The following is a 22850-nucleotide window of genomic DNA, read 5'->3' as shown; positions in this document are numbered from 1 at the left end:
CCTATCACCCGCGCAGCCGCGTTCTGGACCAACTGAAGCCTCCGGATGCCCCTCAAGGGGAGCCCCATGTAGAGAGCATTGCAGTAATCCAGGCGAGACGTCACGAGGGCGTGAGTGACCGTGCATAAGGCATCCCGGTCTAGAAAGGGGCGCAACTGGCGCACCAGGCGAACCTGGTGGAAAGCTCTCCTGGAGACGGCCGTCAAATGGTCTTCAAAAGACAGCCGTTCATCCAGGAGAACGCCCAGATTGCGCACCCTCTCCATCGGGGCCAGTGACTCGCCCCCAACAGTCAGCCGAGGACTCAGCTGACTGTACCGGGATGCCGGCATCCACAGCCACTCAGTCTTGGAGGGATTGAGCTTGAGCCTCTTTCTCCCCATCCAGACCCGTACGGCTTCCAAACACCGGGACAGCACTTCGATAGCTTCATTGGGGTGGCCCGGTGTGGAAAAGTACAGCTGGGTGTCATTAAGTAATAAATTAAGTAATAAAATTAGTCAATCAATCAGAATAGAGCTGGAAGGGACCTTGGAGGTCTTCTAATCCAGCCTTTTCTTAAAAACCTCCAGTGATGAAGCTTGTGAAGGCAAGTTGTTCCACTAGTCAATTGTCCCCTTAGGAAGTTTCTCCTTAATTCCAGGTTGTTTCTCTCCTTGATTACCCATTGTTTCTTGTCTTGCCTTCTGGTGCTTTGGAAAATAAGTTGACCCCCTCAAACACTGGAATACTGCTATCATGTCACCCCCTAGTCCTTCTTTTCTCTAGACTAATAATACCCAGTTCCTGCAACAGTTTTTCATGTTTTTGTCTCCAGGCCCAATCATCTTAGCTGCTCTTTGCACTTTTTCCAAAGTCTCAACATCTTTTTTGTAATGTAGTGACCAAAACTGGATGCAGTATTCCAGGTGTAGTCTTACTAAGTCTTTATAAAGCGGTACTAATACTTCACGTGATTTTGATTCTATGCCTCTGTTTATACAACCAAACAACTGTATTAGCTTTTTTGGCTGCCGCCGCTCATAATCCTGGTTCATGTTTAAGTGATTGTCCACTAGGACTCTACAGTCCCTCTCAATTACTATTTTTGAGCCAGGTTTTGCCTCGCCTGTACTTCTACCTTTGGTTTTTCCTGCCAAGGTGTAAAACCCTGCTTTTCTCCATATTAAATTTCATGTTGTTGGATAGGGCTCATTGTTCAAGTCAGTCAAGATTTTTTTGGATTCTGAGCTTGTCTTCCGGGTTGTTCACTATTCCTGTTAGTTTAGCGTCATCTGCAAATTTGATGAGTTCCCCTTCTATTCCCTCATCTATGTCATTTATGAAGATATTGAAGAATATTGGGCCTAAGACGGAACTTTGTGGTACTCCACTGCTTACTTCCCTCCATGTAGATGTAGTACCATTAAGGACTACTCGTTGAGTAGAGTTTGTCAGCCAGTTACAAATCCATCTGGTGGTGATATATCCCATATTTTTCTAGTTTACTAAGAAGTTGGTTGTGATCTACTTTGTCAATTGCTTTGCTGAAGTCTAAGTATACTATGTCCACAGCATTTTGCTGGTCTACTAATTTAATCAGTTCGTCAAAAAGTGAAATAAGATTGGTTTGGCATGATCTGCTTTTAAAAAACCTGTGCTGGCTACTAGTTATAACTTTATTTATTTCTGGATGTTCGCAGATTTGTTTTTTCATTATTTTTTCCAGAATCTTCCCAGGTATTGATGTTAGGCTGTAGTTTCCTGGGTCTGTTCCCCCCACACTTTTTTTTGAAGAAGGGAACCGCATCAGCTCTTTGCCAATTATCTGGTAGTTCCCCAGTGCTCCAGGATTTTTGAAATATATGGTACAATGGTTCCAAGATGACATCTGTCAGCTCCTTCAGAACTCTGGGATGTAATTCATCAGGCCCCGGTGATTTATATTCATCAAGGTCAGACAGGTATTCTTTCCATTTTCTTGCATATCTTAATTTTTATTTATAATCTGTCTTTAACAGTTATGTTTTTGGAAGGTTGGGCTATACTTTCTTTTGTGTGAAGACTGATGCAAAGAATGAGTTTTTAAAAAAAATATTTTTTATTAATATTAATAAAAAAGAGCAACATATTCAAAATCCATATAGACAATGTGTTCTCTGGTTACAGTTCTTTTGAGTGATAAGCATCACAGTAATGATAATAGTATTCGCTAATAGTAATCTCATAATAACAGTGCTTGTCCCTCATAACATCAATACATATTAATTGCTAATACTAATCAAAATTAATCAAAGTTTATAAGTTACAGTAAACAATCCTAATAAGATTAATCATTTTTGAAGTTGTAATTCCTGTTTCTCTTATTTAACCATCGATAGAACAAATCCCATTCCTCAAAATATTCAGTGTCTTTCTTTTCCTTAATTTCAAATGTCAGTTTATTCATTTCTGCACATTCTAAAATTTTTATTATCTTTTCTTCTGTGGGGATCTCCTCGCCCTTCCAATGTTGGCCGCTGTTAACACATATATTAAGTATGCATTACTTTTACTATATTTGTCTGGTATGATCCCCAACAGAAATATTTCCACTTTTAAATCTATATGTTCCTTTATCATTTTTTCTAGCCCAGTGCATATTTTAGACCAGTATTTTTTTTGCTTTCAGACATATTCAAAGCAATTTGCTTGCACTTCTAACACTTAGCAGACATATCCTAAAACCTTCTAGCTAATCTTGCTGGAGGGAAGTGCCATCTATAAAACTTTTTGAATAAGTTTTCTTTATATGCAGTGGACAATGTCAATTTATAGTTTCTGTCCCACAACTTTTGCCATTTGTCCAATTCTATAGAGTATCCAAAATTTTTAGCCCATGCTATCATAGTTTCTTTTACTTTTTACTTTTACTCCTCTTCCATTCTAATAGCAAATAATTATAGAATTTTTTAATCAGTTTCTCCTCCGGTCTTGTTAAGATTTGGTCCAATTCTGTTGGTTCTTTATAGAAACCAAATGTTTTAACATCTTTATGATCTCTAGACTGAATCTGTATATGCGGCCACCATGCTAAATTTATCCCTTGGTTATTCTGTTTATTTTTCAATTCCCCCTTGTCATTTAAAATATCTTTGTATCTCACTATTTTTCCCATATCCATTACATTTAGGTATGTTAGTGCCTCTATTGTGGAGACCCAGACTGGTATTTTCAAATATTATTTTTCCTTGATATTTGTCCATACTGAAAGTAGGACCTTTCTAATGTAGTGTCCCTGAAAGTATTTATGTGCTTTGTATTTCTCATACTGTAGAAAGGCATGCCATCCAAGTTGTAAATCATGTCCTTCTAATACAAGTAGCCGTCTATGTCTCAGAGTTATCCATCCCTTTAGCCAGGTAAGGGCAGCTGCTTGATAATATAATTCCCCATTTGGCAACCCAAAACCTCCTCTATTGATAGCGTCTGGCATTAATTTCAGCCTAATTCTTGCCTTTCTCTCTTGCCTTATAAATTTGGTTACCATTCTATTTAATTCCTCAACATATTTCCTTTCTAGCTTTATTGGGATTGTTTGGAACAGGTACAACAGTCTTGATAAGATATTCATTTTGATAGCGGCTATTCTTCCTAACAGGGACACAGTGGCTCAGTGGCTAAGACACTGAGCTTGTCAATCGAAAGGTTGGCAGTTCAGCGGTTCGAATCCCTAGTGCTGCGTAATGGGGTGAGCTCCCATTACTTGTTCCAAACCTAGCAGTTTGAAAGCACATAGAAAATGCAAGTAGAAAAATAGGGACACCCTTTAGTGGGAAGGTAACAGCGTTCTGTGTGCCTTTGGCATTTAGTCATGCCGGCCACATGATCGTCTTCTGACAGCGCTGGCTCTTTTAAATGGAGATGAGCACCACCCCCTAGAGTTGGGAACGACCAACACATATGTGCGAGGGGAACCTTTATCTTTATTCTTCCTAACTGTGACAATTGCATGTTTTTCCACTTTTCCAGATCCAATTTAATTTGCTGTGTTAATTTTAAATAATTGTCTTCTTTTATGGTTACACATCTCGCTGATAGATGTATTCCCAAATATTTTACTTTTTTAACTATCTGAATGTCTATCTTTTCCATTAAATCTCTTTTTTTGTTCCTTTGTTAGATTCTTAACTAAGATTTATTTATTTTCAATCCTGCAACATCGCCATAATCTTCTATTTTCTTTATTAGTTTGGGTCCTGTTTCTTTCAGTTCCTCTACGATGAAAATTAAATCATCCACAAAGGTTTGTAGTTTGTATTTTCCTTTTTTAATCTCTGTGCCTTTTATTTCTGTATCTTGACCGATATTTCTATTTAACACTTCCAGAATCAAAATAAATAACAGCGGGGACAATGGACATCCTTGTACTGTGCCTCTTTTAATTTTGATATTCTCTGTTCTGTCCCCGTTCACACTTTTGCAGTCTGTTTGGTGCATATTGCCTTGATCATATTGATAAAATTTTCGACAAATTCCATATATTTTAACTGCAGTATCATGAATCACCAGTTTACATTGTCAAATGCTTTTTGCACATCTAAAAACATCAGTGCCATTTGTTTTTCTGGATGTGCTTCATAGTATTCTAATGTGTTCAAAATTATTCTCATGTTTTTAATTTGTCTATTTGGCAAGAAACCATTCTGATCTGAATGCATAAATTCATTCAGGAATTTCTTCAATCTTTCAGCTATTATTGATGTATAAATTTTAGTCCATATTTAAGAGTGAGATGGGTGTATAGTTTTTGATCTGGAATAGATTTGCATCTTCTTTTGGTATGGGTGATATTTGCTTCCATCCAGGATTTTGGTATTGTAGCTTTTAGTAAAACTTCATTGTAAACTTCCAGAAGTACTAGTCCCAAGGAGTCTCGTAATTGTTTATAGAGTTCTGCCAGTAGGCCATCTGGTCCTGGAGTTTTATTATTCTTCTGTCTCTTAATTCAAACATTTTTATCCTTTCATTTAATGTAGATCTTATTTCTTCTGGGACTTTGGGCAACTCAGCCTCTTCTAGATATCGCTTTATTTTATCCTCCGATAATTCCTCTTGGCTGTACAGATTTTCATAGTAGTTTTGAATTATTATTTTTTGCTGTCATTTTGGTATTGTAATGTACCTTTCTCGTCTATCAAACTTTGTTTCTTTTTTTTTCTAGTTTATATGCCAACCATCTTCCTGATTTATTGGCATTTTCAAAAAAGTTTTGTTTTATACTCTTAATTTTACGTGCTAGTTTCTCTTTTTTGAGTAGACTCAGTTTGTGTTTTATTATTTCCATTTGGTTTTTGAGCTTTTTTTCTTGTGGTTTTTTCTGCAATTCCAGTTCTAATCTGTTATACTCTCCCTCCAGTATTTTTTGATGTTGTTTCTTTTCTTTATTTTTCTTTCCTATATAGGAAATAGCTAGTCCTCGGAAGCATGCCTTTGCCATGTCCCATATGTTTTGTAATGAGTTCTCTTCCTTTCTATTTTCTTTGAAGAAAAATGTAATTTCTTTTTCTATTGTTTGTATGAATTTCTTGTCTTTTAATATGTATTGATTCAACATCCATCTCATTCTTTTCTTATATCCTTTCCATTTGATCCCGACTAAGTTTGTCGTGTCCCACTCCCCCTCTGACGACCGGGTCTAGGAAGTCCGTATCAAGCGTGGCCACGAAGCCTCTGCAGCTTTGCCAAATTCCTTTCAGATTTCTCAGGGCAGACAGGAATCCAAGTTGTGACTTCAGCAAACTAAATGAGACTTTGCTTGACTCAAAGTTGCTTGACTGAAGCTGGTCCTTTATATAGGCTGTGGGGTGTGGCTCCATGACTCAGCACTTATCCAGGCCTGCCCCTCCCTTCCTTCTGCTGACGTCGCCTCTCAGATCTCCGGAAGCGGGGATCCTCCCACTGTGACTTCTCTTCGGCTGGATCTGCTGTTGGATCTGCACGTGGCTGGCTCCCTGCTCACACGCTGTAGGAGTGAGGTTTGTTTGTTCATTCCTGACATCCTGTCTGGGCATGGGGCCAGGGCTGGGGGTTGGAGGCATGACAGGCCGTTCATTATCTGACTCCGAATCTGATAGCAGGCCCGGGAGGAGACGGGAGGGGCCCGGCTGAGGAGAGGAGGGAGGACGAGGCACAACAAAGTTGTGGTCTGCCCATATGTTTGGTTCTATTTCTGTTTCCCGTATATTAGTACTTATTTTTGGTGTCATCCATGCCATGTCTATCCTTGATCAGGATTGATGCCTATTTAAGTAGTATGTGTAGTTTCTCTCCGGATTTCTTTCTCTCCAAATATCTTGAAAGTTCATTTTCTCCACCAGTTTAAAGAAAGACTTTTTATTTATTTTACTATTTCCGTAATCTAGTTTTACATCTGTGACTGCATTAAAATCTTCTATTAGACAAATATTTTCATAGTCCAATTCTGCAATTTTCTCCTGAAGCTTCCCATTGCTTGTTGTTTGGTGCATATATTACTGTTAAGAGTACCTGTTCGTGGTTTATTGTTACTTCCACCATCAATATTTTCCCTTTTTCATCTGCATATATAAATTTGGCTCTTATTGTTTCTTTGATGTATAAGACCAGCCCCCTTTTCTTTTGTTGTGTCAACGAGGAACATAATTTCCCCATTTTGGGGTACTCTAAGAGTTTATTGTATTGTCTTTTGATATGTACTACTTGTAGGAAAATTATGTCTAAGTCCATTTTTTTTGCAGTTTTGTAAAGAGTCTTCTCCTTTTCATGGGAGAGTTTAATCCATTAATGTTAAGTGATATATGCTTAACTTTCTTTTGTGTGAAGACTGATGCAGAGAATGAGTTAAGCACCTCTGCTTTCTCTTACTGCCTGTTACTTCCTTGCCATCTTCTCTCTTTAGTGGACCAACTGTTTCCTCAATTTTTTTAAATTGTTATTTATCTGTTGAAAGAAACTTTTAAAAATTATTTGACTTTTCTTGCAAATCTTTGTTCACTCTGAGCTTTTGCTTTCCTGACTTCATCTTGGGCAAATTCGGCCTATCTGCTGATATTCTGACTTAGTTAAATATCCTTCTTTCCATTTTTTTGTACTTTCTGTTAAATACAAAATTAAATACAAATACAAATATTAATTTGCCTTTTAGTCATTGGGGATATTTTTCATAAATCTAAAAAGAACATATTACTTACAAAGAAGTACAGAATGCAGTTGGCAGAAGATGCTATAATGAAAGGAATGCTACATGTGATATATATGGCAAAAATATCAAACAACATGAGTCAATTTTCTACTCTTGAAGGGTGTTCCTATAATTTGTTTTTGCAAGTAGGCTTTACCTCTCCTGGGTGAAGAGTCAGTACTTCACAAATCAGCAGCAGAGTGGGGTCATAAGAATTCTCTAATGTAAGTTTGTATTATCCAATTGTGGATAGGTATTTACTATTTCAAATTGCACACCCATTTAATTTTCATAATACTATTAATCTACCATGGGAAAATCAGCATATTATAAATCTTGTTTATTGCTATCTTGTAAGCATTTTTGATAATTAATTACAATAACTACATATATGTTTTATACTGCTCTCAAAATAAAACTGTTGAATACACATTATATCCTGCCATAACCGTGGAATAACTGATGTAAGCTTGGAAATGTTCAAAACATTTTGCACAATTTTAGGATTATTGCTTCTGAGAAGTGTTGAAGTGTGTTGAAAAATAGCATCAATAATACATTCCTGTTATCTTTGTGCCATCACCTCAAATATTTTTTTCTTAAATACCCCCCAAACTGAATTACTTACACATAAATGTCAAGATCCAACATCCAGATAAAAGTGCCAGCAAGTACGTCATAGTAGTTTGCACAGGATATTCAGGAATAACAACATGTGTCACTAAAATGAGAGTTTGTTAAAATGTATAAACTGCAGAATGAATTCTTCCCTCTGTAAATAAACCACAACTGCTCTGATCCTTCACATTCGAAGAATAATTCAATTTTATAGCCACTAGCCTACAACTCATGCAGAATAGTTCCCACAAAAGGAAGAGAAGCATTATATTCTTCGAAAAGCTTCTCACACCCCATGGGCTCAAGGGGAATGGGTGAGGAGTGATTTAGGAAGATAGGAAATGGAAAGCTGCCAGATATCAGCAGACAGATATCACCATTATTTTAAAGTTTTCAATCTCTGAGAAATAGTTACCAGAACAGAAACCCTTATGAATTGAGGAAAATCATAATTTTAGGTATCCTTCTTGCCGATATGTTACAGTTATCATTATATCATAATCTACTCTATAATCTAATAGGTAAAATTCTGTGGTCAAAAAGTTCCAAAATATTAGAAACTAGTTTGCTTTAATTACAATAAAGTAGAATTAAAGTGGACATTAGGCAAAAATTCTGAACATTAAGAGCTTTTCAATATAACAAGAACTGTCTCAGGATATGGTGAGTGGGTAGAACTGAAGTGGAGGGTCCTTGCTCAATGATCATCTGGGATTTGCTCAACAGTAATTAGATTGCCATCCCTAAGCAGTATGTTTACATGATTTTTGCTTAACTATGTCACTTAACAACAGTTGCCAGTCTCAATTAGGATCATTAAGAGGTTAAGTGAGAAATATCTGTAAATCTCAAATAGAGAGCTCCTGGATTGTATAACCTACAAACTATATTAGGAGTTGTGATAAGAGTTGTGCCTATTTCTTGGGCTACTCAGCAAAACAAGCCAGAAAGATGGCTACACAAAAAAATTTGCATATAGAAGCTAATACAAATATTACAATAATACAACCAAGGGTGAAATGTAAAATTTGTTACTACTGGTTCTTTGGGCTTGGTGGAGGGTAACGTGATTGGGTGGACGTGGCCAACTTTTTTTTACTTTTTTTACTTTTAAAAGCATTTTTTCTATAACCTCTTTAGCTGAAGAAAAAAATGCTTTTAAAAGCCTCTGATGATCAGGCAACTCAGCTGGGATCGCAGAGGAGCCTTTTAAAAGCTTTTAAAGGGTTCTGATGATCCCAGCTGAGTTGCCTGATACCAGAACCTTTCAAAAGCATTTTTTACAACCTCCTCAGCCAAAGAGGTTGTAGAAAACATGCTTTTAAAGGGTTCTGACAATCCCAGCTTAGCCATGCAATCATCAGAGGCTTTTTTTTTAGTTTTAAAAGCATTTTTTCGGCCAAAGATAAAATGTTTTTAAAAGTAAAAAAAAAAACTCTGATGATCGCGCAGCTCAGTTGGACATGGGCGGGCAGGGATTTTTGCTACTGCTTCTCCGTACCACCTACCACCATTGCTACCTGATCGGACAATTCGGTCCGGGAGCATTTCACCCCTGATAGCTACCCTCAGTAAGGCTGGCACCTTAAAATGGGTGAGCTGCTATAAATGCATCTTAAATATAAATATAATTTGTAAAATGTTTAAATACTGAAATGGTTGTGCATCTTGAGAGGGTAGATATTTACTCAAGCAAGATTTGAGCAACTGAACACAATTGTTAAATATGGAAGGTTTAAGCAAGTTCCTTACGATAAACGTATGTGTATTGGTGGAATTCCAGATGCAGAGGACATAGCTCATACATTATTTGAAGCCAATTGTGTAAAAAAGATAGCAATCAATAACTTAGATCATATTTTAAACAAATGGCCTATTGAGAACCAAACATTAACACAATATATTTCATGTGCATCCAGAATCCAAATGTTATGCATAATTTGGCCCTTTATGTGAACAGAACAGTACAATACTACATTCCCCAAATTATGGGAGGTGACACAGAAATACAATTTATATTTCCTTTTAGTTTTGCCTTTTACTGTATCTTGTTATCCTTGTTTTATTATATAATTCTGTATCTTGTATAGATTTATGGCTAAAAAAATAAAGTATTATTATATTAAATAAAGCTGACAACTTACCAGAACTGTTAAACTCTGTACATACTCTAACCTTCAAAATTGTGGCCAATTTGCTTAACAGCAGCTGTTGATCTGGATCAAGACCACTTCCGAGGAGAACAACAGGCCCTTTTTTACAGTAATCTAGGTTTATGCACTGAAGACAAAAAAGGGAACTATTACATTCCTAACAGCCTACATTTCTTTCTTCTTTTTTTTAAATAACAAACCCAAATTTACTCAACATTTCTATTACATAAAAAAGAACTATTTCAAAATAAGCATAATTTTTTATAATCTCTGGACATAAATTTTTATCTGGAGATAAAAATAGATGAAATGTATCTGAGCTTGTCAGCTGGAGAGCTGACAGACTTGGTTAGAGACCAAGTGAGAAAATGTTTTTTAGAGAAAAAATGCTTTTAAAAGTAAAAAAAAAAACCTCTGATGATCGCGCAGCTCAGCTGGGCATGAGGGGGGTGTGGGGTGGGCAGGGATTTTTGCTACGGGTTATCTGAACCATCCGCCGCCATCGCTACCATATTGAGCGATCCAGTCCAAATCGGGAACATTTCACCCCTGCCATAAAGGCATGCCACAGTTGAAAAATTGATGGCTTTCCTTATCTCTTGGCACTAACCCCATGGGAAATTGCTATTCTACAATCTCCTCATGAGGAGCCGCTGCCCAGAGCACAAGTAAGCAATCACTCATCTACTTGTTTATCCGGAGAGGTATCTGATCTGGCAATCCTAGCCACAGTGTCTCTTCTACTGTACTTCTTTGGAGACATCTAGTTCACCATTTCCTTACTCAAAAACTTGCACTCTTAACTCTCATGACCAAAGTAATTTCTTGTTGCTTAAGACATCTTCCATAGCTGTATAGAGTAAATTTTTTCATGGGACTCTGAAAAACCGATTATTCAATTGGTAGATAATATAGCCAATTAGGATACAGCTTTCTTGTATTTTCAGAAAAAACAAAACATCTTCAAACAGTTGAAATGATGCATTTTAGTTTTAGCTCTATAGGTAAACGTAATTTTTGTAATCTTATGTAATATACATAATCTTATGTAGTCTAATTGTGAAGCCTGTGTAAATCAGCTCAACTTTTAATTTGAAATTCAAAGAGTCAAGATGGAACAGGCCAAGAATGTTGGGAATCCTGAATACTGGGAATCCTAAATATAAATGATCTATTTTTCCCTTGAAAGAACTAGATTCTCTACATAACCAACTGCCATTTTTTACAATCAACTCCAATCTGTATTTTAATGGATAAATGACTGACACTGGGAACTTCTTTGGCAGAGACACACATCAGACACACATCAGATTTAGAATATGAAAATCTAAATCTTGGAACAATTTAAATATCCTTGCATTACTGTTTTTAAATTGTACAATTGGCTGGCAATTATTTGATATGAAGTTGAATATTGTTGCTGCAGGAATTACATTATATTATTACAGCATTTTTTCTCCAAGTTTATTGGGTTTTTATTTTTAAACATATATCAACATCAATACATGAACAGTGTGTTCTCTGGGTATGGTTCAAATTAATACAAATAACAACAGTCAATTATTACATTAATCAAACTTATATAATCCTAATATTAATGTACTTGATTCTTTTAAAGGAGTCATTCAATATTTCAGTGTTCCATTCTAATGTCAATGATCTTGAACATACATAGCAATACCTCTCAACTTTCTATCTAATTATTTATTTTCAATTTATATAGAAATTATAACTACTAATATTCCCCCTAATTCTTATTTCTACCTCTATTCTGGCTTCTAGTCAGGTCACTCTTAGTAATCCTAATGTTAAAACACATATTTATGTTAATATATAGTCCTTCACATAAAAGTGTATATTCTTATTTCTACCTCTATTTCTAATTTTTATATCAGGTCATCATTATATTAGAAAAAAGAAGAAAGAAAAAAGCTCTATTCTATCCATTATCATTTGCCCATTTTAATACTTCAATCCTTTTTTTTTTTATTCAAAAAGTTTTACAGAAAATTTTCCCCCCCTTTCCCCCCCCTCCCTTCAAAACCCCCCTCCCCCCCCCGACTTCCCGGAACGAGCACAAGGTATAGTTAAAAATAAAACAAACATATGCTAAAAAAATTTCGTCCCAACTTAATTATACCCCTACAATTCTCATCAGTTCCTAACTTCCCCCGAAAACAATAAAAAATAATACATCATAATCATTCAAAAGCAGTCTGATAACTCTTAGTCTGATATCTACTTTGAATATAGTCAATCCATTTTTTCCATTCCTTTAGGTATCTTTCTTGCGTATTGTCTTATAATACACTGTCAAACCAACTGGAACCTCCCATCTAAATTGAATCTGGTATTTCTTAAGTTCTTGTGTAAAAAATGTAAAGTCCTTTCTATCCCTTAACATCTTGGGAGGAATCTCTTTCAAAACCTTCAGCTCCTGTTCTCCTATTTTCAAATTTTTCTGAAATGCAACTTCCAAAATTTGATTTCTCACTGTCCTTTTCAAAAAATAAACCACAATGTCTCTATGAAGTTTCTTCTGTCTGGCAATCCAGGAATTAACTCTATAAATTTTGTCATTTTGATAAGCAACCTCTTGTGGATCAAGTTCAATAAGTTCAGCCAGAGCTTCTGATAATTTTTTTTTTAGATCTTCCCCTTTCTCCTCGTGCAGGCCCCTAATTCTCAGAGCTCCTTCCATCATTCTATACTGCATCACCACCACTTGATCTTCATTTTTGTCCAATTTGATTTGCATTCCCCCCATTCTATTTTCTATTTGCTGATTTGACTGAGCAATTTCTTGCACCTCCTTCTCCACCACCTCCAGTCTTTTTGCCAAACCTTGGAAAGCCATCAAAATATCTTCTCTTATTTTTTTATTATTCTCTTTTATTTCTTCTCTTATTTTCTCATTATTGTCCATCATCTCCTAAAACCTTTCTTCAAACACTTTCCCTTGCTCTTTAATCAAATCTTCCAAAGCTGGTTCAGTACCCCTTCTACCACCAGTCTTAGGTGGTTTAATAGCCATTTCAGTTTTTAAAAATCACAAAATTTAACTCTAGAAACTTCTCTTTTCCCCTTTAAATATAGGAGAGCTCACTTCATTACAATCCACACGTAACGTTTCTTAGCTTCTTAGTTACACAGCCTGTTTACAGTTCCATTTCTTCACTTTCACTTCCTTTCAGGCACCATCTTAAACAATCAGTTAAAACAAAGAAAAAAAAGTTTATTTTTTTAAAAGGGTAGAAGTCAGGAAATCAAAAATACTTGCAATCCAGTAGTTGTTCACTCGTGCTTATTCCGTCTGCTTATAGAAATCCACAAAGAAAAGACAATTAGCAGAGACGGACACTTTCTTCTTTTCCTGCTTTTGCAGGAGCGCGCTGAAGATCGGAGCTTGGCAGGGTTATTTATGGGACTCGACCCTCCAGGGCTCTGCTTAAAAAAAAAAACAAAGCCCCTGGGGAGATCTACCACTCCCCCGCTGCTCTTATCTCTCCCTTTCATCCAGGGAGGGAAATTAAAGCCAGCTTTTTCCTGGCTTTTACGATGATCAGTACGGAGCGCCTTAATTAGGCACTCAACGAAGAAGGTGGCGCCAACGGAAGTCAATACTTCAATTCTTATTCATTTTTTGGCTTTCCTACCATATCTTTGGCTTACCATATATTTTTTGGCTTTCCAAAAAATCTTTGTCAACATCTGTATCTTCATTATTCCATCTAAATATTTCTCCTATCTCTATCCTCCTAAGATGTCATATCTCCAAACTATTCACCCATACTCCTATCTTCCTTTCAAAAACACCTTCCAGATTATCCAATTCCATTTTTATATCTCTCAAAACGTTTTTCTCATCCTTTTATTTTATTTGGCAATTTGTCTATTCTATCTTTTCCTCCATTCTTTCCACTGCCTCTTCTCTTTCCTGGACTCTTTGATCTTCATTCATTGCCAGTTGTATCATATTTTGTACTTTGTCACTTATGCCTTGGATTACCATATTTTTCGGAGTATAAGACACACTTTCCCCCCTCCTAAAATAGGCTGAAAATGTGGGTGCATCTTATATTCCAAATGTAACCCTGCCCAACCGCCAGTGCCCACCCTTCACACGTCCTCTTCCTGGCTGCAGAGATTGCCACCAACAATGGCTTGTGTTTTGGGGCTCTGCGCATTGAGTTTTCAGCCTCCAAACGCTCCATTTGAGAGCCCTTCAAGGCTGTGGGGATCGCCAAAGCACATTACTGCCAATCGCCACTCGAAAACATGATGCATTTAAAGGCTGAAAATGCGACGTGCAGTGTTCAAAATGGCTACCCGGAACAGCTGCTGCCTTCTCTTACCCCTTCCATGCTTCACCTGCTTTAGTCACTGTAGCTCCCTCCGATGATCAGCTGTGCTTTTGAAACTGTTTTTCAGTCCCAACGTGAGCAAAGCAAACTTTTGTGCTTTGCCTGCTTTTCTATTTGCTGCTCCCGACAATCAGCTGTGTTTTAGAAGCTGTTTTTTAGCCCCAACCTCAAAATCAGTGAGCGAACTAATGTGCTGAAGCTGACCAGGCTAAGGACACAAGCCAGATGAATACCTGGTAGGCAGAATTCTTTTTTCCTATTTTCCTCCCAAAAAAGTAAGGTGCGTCTTATACTCCGGTGCATCTTATACTCCGAAAAATACGGTAAGTCTTTTATCTCTCTTTGGTTCTTTGTCATGGTCTCTCTGACGCTTTGAAATATCCACACCATTTCTCTTGAAATCTCACTCATTTCCCCCTGAAAAGGCATGTTGTTTTGGTTTAATAAGTCCACTTTTAGTCAGGGCCACAAACAATATGTTCAGTTCCAGTTTTGCTCATCAAAAAGTTCAATAATCGTCCGGTGGCGCCACCTTGTTCTCTGGGTGCCTAATTAAGGCGCTCCGCTCTGAATATCGTAAAAGCCGGCAAAACAGCGAAAAAAAGCTGTTTCCCGGCTTCAATTTCTCTCCCTGGGAGAAAGGGAGATGATAGAGCGGCGGGAGAGTGGTAGATCTCCCCAAGGGCTTTGTTTTGTTATGCAGAGCCCCGGAGGGTTGAGTCCCACTGAAATCCTGCCAAGCTCCGATCTACAGCACGCTCCTGCAAAGGCAGGAAAAGAAGAAAGTGGCCATCTCTGCTCAATCGATTTTTTTTGTGGATTTCTACATGCAGACGGAACAAGCGCGAATGAACAACTATTGGATTGCAAGTATTTTTGATTTCCTGACTTCTACCTTTTAAAAAGAGAAACTTTTTTTTTCTCTTGCTTTAACTGACTGCTTAAAATGGCATCTGAGAGGAAGTGAAAGTGAAGAGAAGTGAAAGGGGAAACAGGCTGTGTAATTAAGAAGCTAAGTAATGTTACTCGTGGATTGTAACGAATTGAGCTCTCCTATATTTAAAGGGGAAAAGAGAAGTTTTTAAACTTAAATTTTGTGACTTTTAAAAATTGAAATGGCTACTAAACCACCTAAGACTGCTGGCAGAAGGGGGTCTGAAATAGCTTTGGAAGATTTGATTAAAGAACAAGGGAAAGTGTTTGAAGAGAGGTTTAAGGAGATGATGAATAATATTATGGACAATAATGAGAAAATAAGAGAAGAAATAAAAGAAAATAATAAACAGATAAGAGAAGATATTTTGATGGCTTTTCAAGGTTTGGCAAATAAACTGGAGGGGTTGGAGGAGGAAGTGCAAGAAGTAATCCAATCAAACCAGCAATTAGAAAAAAAATTGGGAGGAATGCAAATAAAATTGGATAAAAATGAAGATTATGTGGTGGTGATGCAGTACAGAATGATGGAAGGAGCTCTGAGAATTAGGGGATTACAGGAAGAAAAAGGTGAAGATTTAAAAAAAATTCTATCAGAAGCCCTGGCTGAATTTATTGAACTTGATCCACAAGAGGTTGCTTATCAAATTGATAAAATTTATAGAGTTAATTCCTGGACTGCTAGACAGAAGAAAATTCCTAGAGACATTGTGGTTTACTTTTTTTTTTTAATTGAAAAAGTTTTAACAAACAAAAACATTTTCCCACTTTTCCCCCCCTCCCCCCCACAAAACCCCCTCCCCCCCTTCCCCCCCGGCTTCCCGGGTCAATCACAAGGTATTGTTATACATAAACCAAACATAGAGTAAAATTTTCCCTTCTAATCCAATTAACCTCATCCAAATCTTTTCATTTCCCAACCGCCCCATTACATAAAATAATACTTCCTAATTATTCAAAGGCAATCTGATATTTCTTAATCTGATATCTGTTTTGTAATTAATCAATCCATTTTTTCCATTCAATTAAATATCTTTCCTGCGTATTGTCTTTCAAAAAAGCTGAAATTTTAGCCATCTCAGCCAAATTAGTAACTTTCAATATCCATTCTTCTATTGTAGGTAACTCTTTTTTCTTCCAATATTGTCCAATCAACAGCCTTGCTGCTGTTATTAAATTCAGAATCAATTTAGTCTCAATCCCTGTACAATCCGTTATAATTCCCAAAAGGAAAAATTGCGGCAGGAACTTTATCTTCTTCTTCAGGACATTTTGAATAATCCACCAAATTCTTATCCAAAAGGCCTTAATTTTCTTGCAAGTCCACCAAATATGAAAATATGTAGTATCATCACAGTCACACCTCCAACATTTCGCTTGGATATTAGGATACATACGTGATAATTTTTTGGGATCCAAGTGCCATCTATAAAACATCTTATATAAATTTTCCCTTAAATTCTGTGCTTGTGTAAACTTAACATTTCTAACCCAGATTTTCTCCCATGTTTCCAACATTACTGGTTCCTGAATATTCTGTGCCCATTTTATCATACAGTCCTTTACCAAATCCTTTTCCGAATCTATTTCAAGCAACACATTATACAATCTCTTTATATGCTCCTGGGTCTGATTTCTAATTTGCTTTATTAAATTTTCCTCCCTTTGCATTATACCAATTTTTTGAACTTCTTTCCACCTAGCACTTAGTTGCCCATATTGAAATCAAGTATAATTCCTCCCTTCTTCATTTAATACCTGTAATGATTTTAATTGCAATCTACCTCCTTCAGCATACAAAAGTTCTTTATAAGTAATCATTTCCTGTTTCTGTTCTATATTTATATTCTCTATTGCATGTCTGGGGCTCACCCATATAGGAATCTTATAGTCTAGTTTATAAGAATATTTTTTCCAGACCCGCAAAAGAGCACTTCTCAACACATGATTCTTAAAAGCCCTATCCACTTTTTTTTAATAAAATAAATACACATGCCATCCATATAACAAGTCATAACCTTCTATATTCAAAATTCTTTCCTCCGTTAAATTAAACCAGTCACTTATTACTGAAAGGGCTACTGCTTTATAATATAGTTTAAAATTAGGCATTTTTAGGCCACCTCTTTCCCATGAGTCCTGAACTATTTTCATTTTAACCCTCGCCTTTTTACCTTGCCATATAAATTTATTAATCCCAATCTGCCAATCCTCCAAATTTTTATCTTTCTTAATTATTGGTATCATCTGGAACAGAAACAAAAATCTAGGTAACACATTCATTTTGATAGCCGCAATCCTCCCCAACAGCGATAACTGCAATTTTTTCCAGACACTCATATCATTCTGAACTTTTTGCCATAGCAAGTCATAATTATTCTTATAAAGTTTCTTGTTCGATGAACTAATATAAACCCCTAAGTATTTAACCTATTTTACATATTTTTGATTATCACTTTTGTTTTATTCTGATTTATTTTAAATCCTGATACCTTTCCATATTTATCAATTGTTTCCAACAAAAATCTACTTGAATTTATAGGATTTGTTAAAGTAACCACTACGTCGTCTGCAAAAGCTCTAACTTTGTACTCATAATGTCTAATTTTAATTCCCTCTATTTTCATTAACTCTCGTATTTTATCCAATAATGGTTCCAGAGTCAAAACAAACAATAATGGTGATAAAGGACATCCCTGTCTCGTTCCTTTCGCAATCTTAATAACTTCTGTCAGACTACCATTTATTATAATCTGAGCTGTTTGCTCTCCATAAATCGCTTTAATTATTCTGACAAAACAATCTCCAAATTGCATTTTCTCTATTAATTTAAATAAAAAATCCCAATGCAATCGATCAAAGGCCTTCTCCGCATCCAAAAAAATAAGTACTGCTGAAGTATTCTTCTTTTCCAAATATTCCAATATATTAATAATCTGTCTAACATTATTCCTCATCTGCCTCCCTTTTATAAAACCAGATTGATCAGTATGAACTCTTTGTTGTAAAACTAACATTAATCTATTTGCTATTATTTTAACAAAAATCTTATAATCATTATTTAAAAGTGAGATCGGCCTGTAATTATCGGGTTTAGAGCAATCTTGCTCCTCTTTTGGTATCAGTGAAATAAAAGATGTTTTCCATGACGGAGGTATTCTCCCTCCTAGTTGTATCTGATTAAATAATTCTTTAAGTGGGCCTAGTATTTCATCCTGTAGTTTTTTATAATAACTTGCTGTAAGACCATCTGTACCGGGGGTTTTCCTGATTTTTAATTGCCTCCACTATTTCTCCAGTAGCTATCGGCCGATTCAGCTCCTCCCTTTGTTCTAATGTTAAGAGTATTAACCTTATAATCTTCCAAATAATCATAAATGTCCCTATTCGATATTTTATCTTTTGAATATAGAGTATTGTAAAATTCTGAGAAGGCCTTTTTAATTTTATCCTGTTCATATATCTCTTTACCTTTATATTCTATTTTTTGTATGACACATGCTTTCTGTTTTTTCCTTAAGTTATATGCCAGCCATCTCCCAGGTTTATTTGCATTACAGAAGGTATTATGTTTAGCATATTGTATATTCGTTGCCACCTGGTCTGCCATTAACATATTAAATTGACTCTGTAATATTCTTATAGCCTCTTTAAGTTTGTGATCTTGTGGGTTTTGAATTAATAACTGTTGTTTCTTTTGAATTTCTTCTTCCAAGTACCTACACTGCCTTTGTTTATTATTCCTCTGCCTATTGTCCAAATATATCAATATACCTCTAATAAAACCTTTACTCGCCTCCCACACAGTTCCTATAGGTGTCCCCTTGTGCATATTAAAATCAAAAAATTCCTTCATCTGTTTCTTACAATTATTTACATTATCCTCATATCTAAACAGATTTTCATTCAGCCACCTTTTTCCCTTGTAATAATTTCATCCATACTGGGCTATGGTCAGTTAAACACCTCGGAAATATCTTCATTTTCTTCACCCTAGAAAGCAAGTCATTAGAAATTAAAATAAAGTCAATACATGAGAAAGATTGATGCCTATCGGGAAAAAAAGTAAAATCTCTCTCATCTGGATTCCGTAACCTCCATATATCTCTAAACTCAAAGTCTTCCATCATTTCAAAGAAGGATTTTGGTAGTTTTGCATGTATAGGTATCTTCTTGGAAGAGGTTCTCTTATCACTTCTTGTATCAATGACTCCATTCCAGTCTCCTAATAAAATAAACGAACTGTAATCCCAGAGGATCAACCTCTCGTGTAACATTTTATAAAACTTTTCTTGTTGCTGATTAGGTGCATAAATACCTATCAGCAAAGTCTTTTTTGCATCTATCACCAGTTCAATAGCAATAAATCTTCCTTGAATATCTGCCTCAATTAACTTAGCTGGTATATCCTTCCTGATATATACAACGATTCCATTTTGCTTCTTATCCAAAGCTGATGCAACAAAATGTTTACCTAATTTTGAGTTTATTAAGTATTTTTGGTCTGATAATTTGATATGTGTCTCTTGCAGGCAAATCACATCATTTTTAAATTGTTTCAAGTAGTGAAATATTTTCCTTCTTTTCTGAGCTGAATTCAAACCATTAACATTCCATGACAAAATTCTATTTGCCATTACTGGCCTCCTGAAGCTTTGAAGCAGACAACAGAAGATCCTCCTCTGGTATCTTCCGTCCAGCTCCTCCCACAGCTTCCATACTGGGGTCCTGACTTCTACTTTGAAGCTGTTGCTCTTCTTTATGCTTATGCTCCTCTTGTCACCCTTTGCTCTTGTGGTTCTTCTGATGCTGGCAGCAATGAAGCCTATTGAATCACCACGCCTTCTTGGATCTCTTGAAGTTTTTCTATCACTTCTATTTCAACTTTCAAAACTGTAGAAAGAAAATCCTTTGCCTTTAAAACAGTGTCAATTCTATATCTCCTTCCTTGATAAAATACTGTCAGACCAACTGGCACCTCCCATCTGAATTGAATCTGATGTTTTTTAAGTTCTTGTGTAAAAAAAACAAATTCCTTCCTATCTCTTAACATCTTGGAAGGAATCTCTTTCAGGACCTCCAGCTCCTGTTCTCCAATTTTCAAAGTTGTCTGATATGCAACTTGCAAAATCTGATTTCTCATAATTCTTTTCACAAAATAAACCACAATGTCCCGAGAAAGCTTTCTCTGTCTTGCAATCCAGGAATTAACTCTATATATTTTATCAATTTGGTAAGCTACCTTTTGGGGTTCCACTTCAATAAATTCAGCCAATGCTTCTGATATGATTTTTCTTAGGTCCTCTCCTCTCTGTTCCTGCATGCCACGGATTCTAAGAGCTCCTTCCATAAGTTTATATTGCAATATCACAACCTGATCTTCATTTTGATCCACTTTTTTCTGAACACCTTGCATTTTGTCTTCTAAGTGCTTATTTGACTGAGAAATCTGTTGCATTTCTTCTTCCAATCCCTCAATTTTTTTTACTCAAACCTTGAACAGCCATCATAATATCTTCTCTTATTTTTGCATTAAAATTCTCCATCATCTCTTTTTGCCTATCTTCAGAAAGTTTTAATTGTTCTTTCAATATATCCTCAAGATTTGTTTCAGATCCCCTTCTTTCAGAAGGCTTTAAAGGTTTAGCTGCCATTCTGTCTTCAAAAGAATCAGGAATTTAAACTTAAAAACTTTCCTTTACTCCTTTCAGTATAAGAGAGCTCCGTTTATAACAATCCACAAATAACGCTACTTTGTTGTACTAAAGAATTCACTTTCGCTTTCAGACGCCATTTTAAAAGTCAATTAATCAGAGACAAAGAATTGTGGTTTACTTTTTGAAGAGGACAGTGAGAAATCAGATTTTGCAAGTTGCATATCAGAAAAAGTTGAGAATAGCAGACCAGGAGCTGAAGGTTTTAAAAGAGATTCCTCCCAAGACGCTAAGGGATAGGAAAGACTTTATATTTTTTACACAAGAACTTAAAAAATATCAGATTCAATTTAGATGGAAAGTTCCAGTTGGTTTCACAGTGTTTTATCAAGGAAGAAGATATCATATTGATACTGTGCTTAAGGCCAAATATTAACTTTCTACTGTGCTGAAAGTTGAAACAGAAGTAATAGAAAAAAGAATTCAAGAGACTCAAATGGGTGTAGAAGATGAGGTGACCCCAGTGATGTTATCATCTGAGGAACAACCACAAGAACAAAGAGTGATGAGGGGAGCCCTCAAGTGTAAAGAAAAGGAGCTACAAACTCAAAGGAAAGGTCAGGATACTGTCACAGAAGCTGTGGGAGGAGCAAGGCCGAAGATACGGGAGGAGGATCTTCAGCTGATTGCTCAAAAGCTTCAGGAGGCAAGTAATAGCAAATAAAATTCTGACTTGGAATGTTAATGGTTTGAATTCAGCTCAGAAGAGAAGAAAAATATTTCATTATTTGAAACAATTTAGAAATGATGTGATTTGCTTACAAAAAACACATTAAATCATCAGATCAGAAATACTTAATAAACTCAAAACTAGGTAAACACTTTGTTGCCTCGGCTTTGGACATGAAAAATGGTATAGTGGTATATTTGAGAAAAGATATACCAGCCAAGTTAATAGAGGCAGATTCTTACGGAAAATATATTGCCATTGAACTTATATTAGAAACAAAAAAGATTCTTTTGTTTGGTATATATGCACCCAATCATCAACAAGAAAAATTTTATAGAATGTTGTATGATAAGTTAATTCTATGGGATTATAAACCGTGTATTATATTAGGAGATTGGAATGGAGTAATAGATACACGAAAGGACAAGAGAATTTTTTCTAAGAAGATACCTGCACATGCAAAACTTCCTAAGTCTTTTTTTGAGATGATAGAAGATTTTGAGTTGAGAGATGTATGGAGATTGCGGAACTTGGAGGAAAGAGACTATACTTTTTTTTCTGATAGGCATCAATCCTTTTCATGTATTGATTTTATATTAACTTGTAATGATTTGCTTTCTAGGGTAAAGAAAATTAAGATATTTTCAAGATGTTTATCTGATCATAGTCCTGTTTGGATGGAATTGCAATATGGAAAAGAAGGCAGAAGAACATGGAGACTAAATGAAAATTTGTTTAGATACCAGGATAATGTAAATCAATGTAAAAAGCAGATGAAAGAATTTTTTGATTACAATTTGAATAAGGGAACCTCTATAGAAATGGTCTGGGATGCCAGTAAGGCCTTTATGAGAGGTTTATTAATATATATTAATAATAGACAGAGAAATAAGCAACAAAGACAGCATAGGTATCTAGAAGAGGAAATCTATAAGAAACAACAATTATTAATACATAATCCGCACGACAAAAAACTTAAGGATGCAATAAAGATATTACAGAGCCAATTTAATATGATAATGGCTGACCAAGGGGCAACAAATATACAATATGCCAAACACAACACTTTTTGTAATGCAAATAGACCTGGTAGGTGGTTAGCATATACTTTAAGAAAAAAACAAAAACAACATACTATTGAAAAAATAGAATATAAAGGTAAAGAGAGATATAATTAAGAAAGCTTTCTTAGAATATTATACAAATTTATATGCTAAA

General features: G+C 35.8%; 1 protein-coding gene across 3 annotated transcripts in view; it reads right to left on the bottom strand.

Moving 5' to 3' along the window:
• BARD1 (BRCA1 associated RING domain 1) overlaps positions 1 to 22850 on the bottom strand; it is a 111851-nt gene that overhangs the window by 2485 nt on the left and 86516 nt on the right. For 2 of the 3 annotated variants that reach the window (XM_058186071.1, XM_058186078.1), the window contains 2 exons: positions 9943 to 10078; positions 7809 to 7901 (listed from right to left, as the gene is read on the bottom strand). In XM_058186071.1, coding sequence (XP_058042054.1) covers positions 7809 to 7901; positions 9943 to 10078 — 229 coding nt within the window. Of the gene's footprint in view, positions 1 to 15; positions 7095 to 7808; positions 7902 to 9942; positions 10079 to 22850 lie in introns of those variants that run through there. The other variant, XM_058186084.1, reaches the window with a different exon arrangement.

This window comes from Ahaetulla prasina, chromosome 1 (assembly GCF_028640845.1).
Source record: "Ahaetulla prasina isolate Xishuangbanna chromosome 1, ASM2864084v1, whole genome shotgun sequence".
Classification (NCBI taxonomy): domain Eukaryota; kingdom Metazoa; phylum Chordata; class Lepidosauria; order Squamata; family Colubridae; genus Ahaetulla; species Ahaetulla prasina.
Note: the sequence above shows the minus strand (reverse complement) of the source record. Positions and strands in the feature narration are given on the sequence as shown.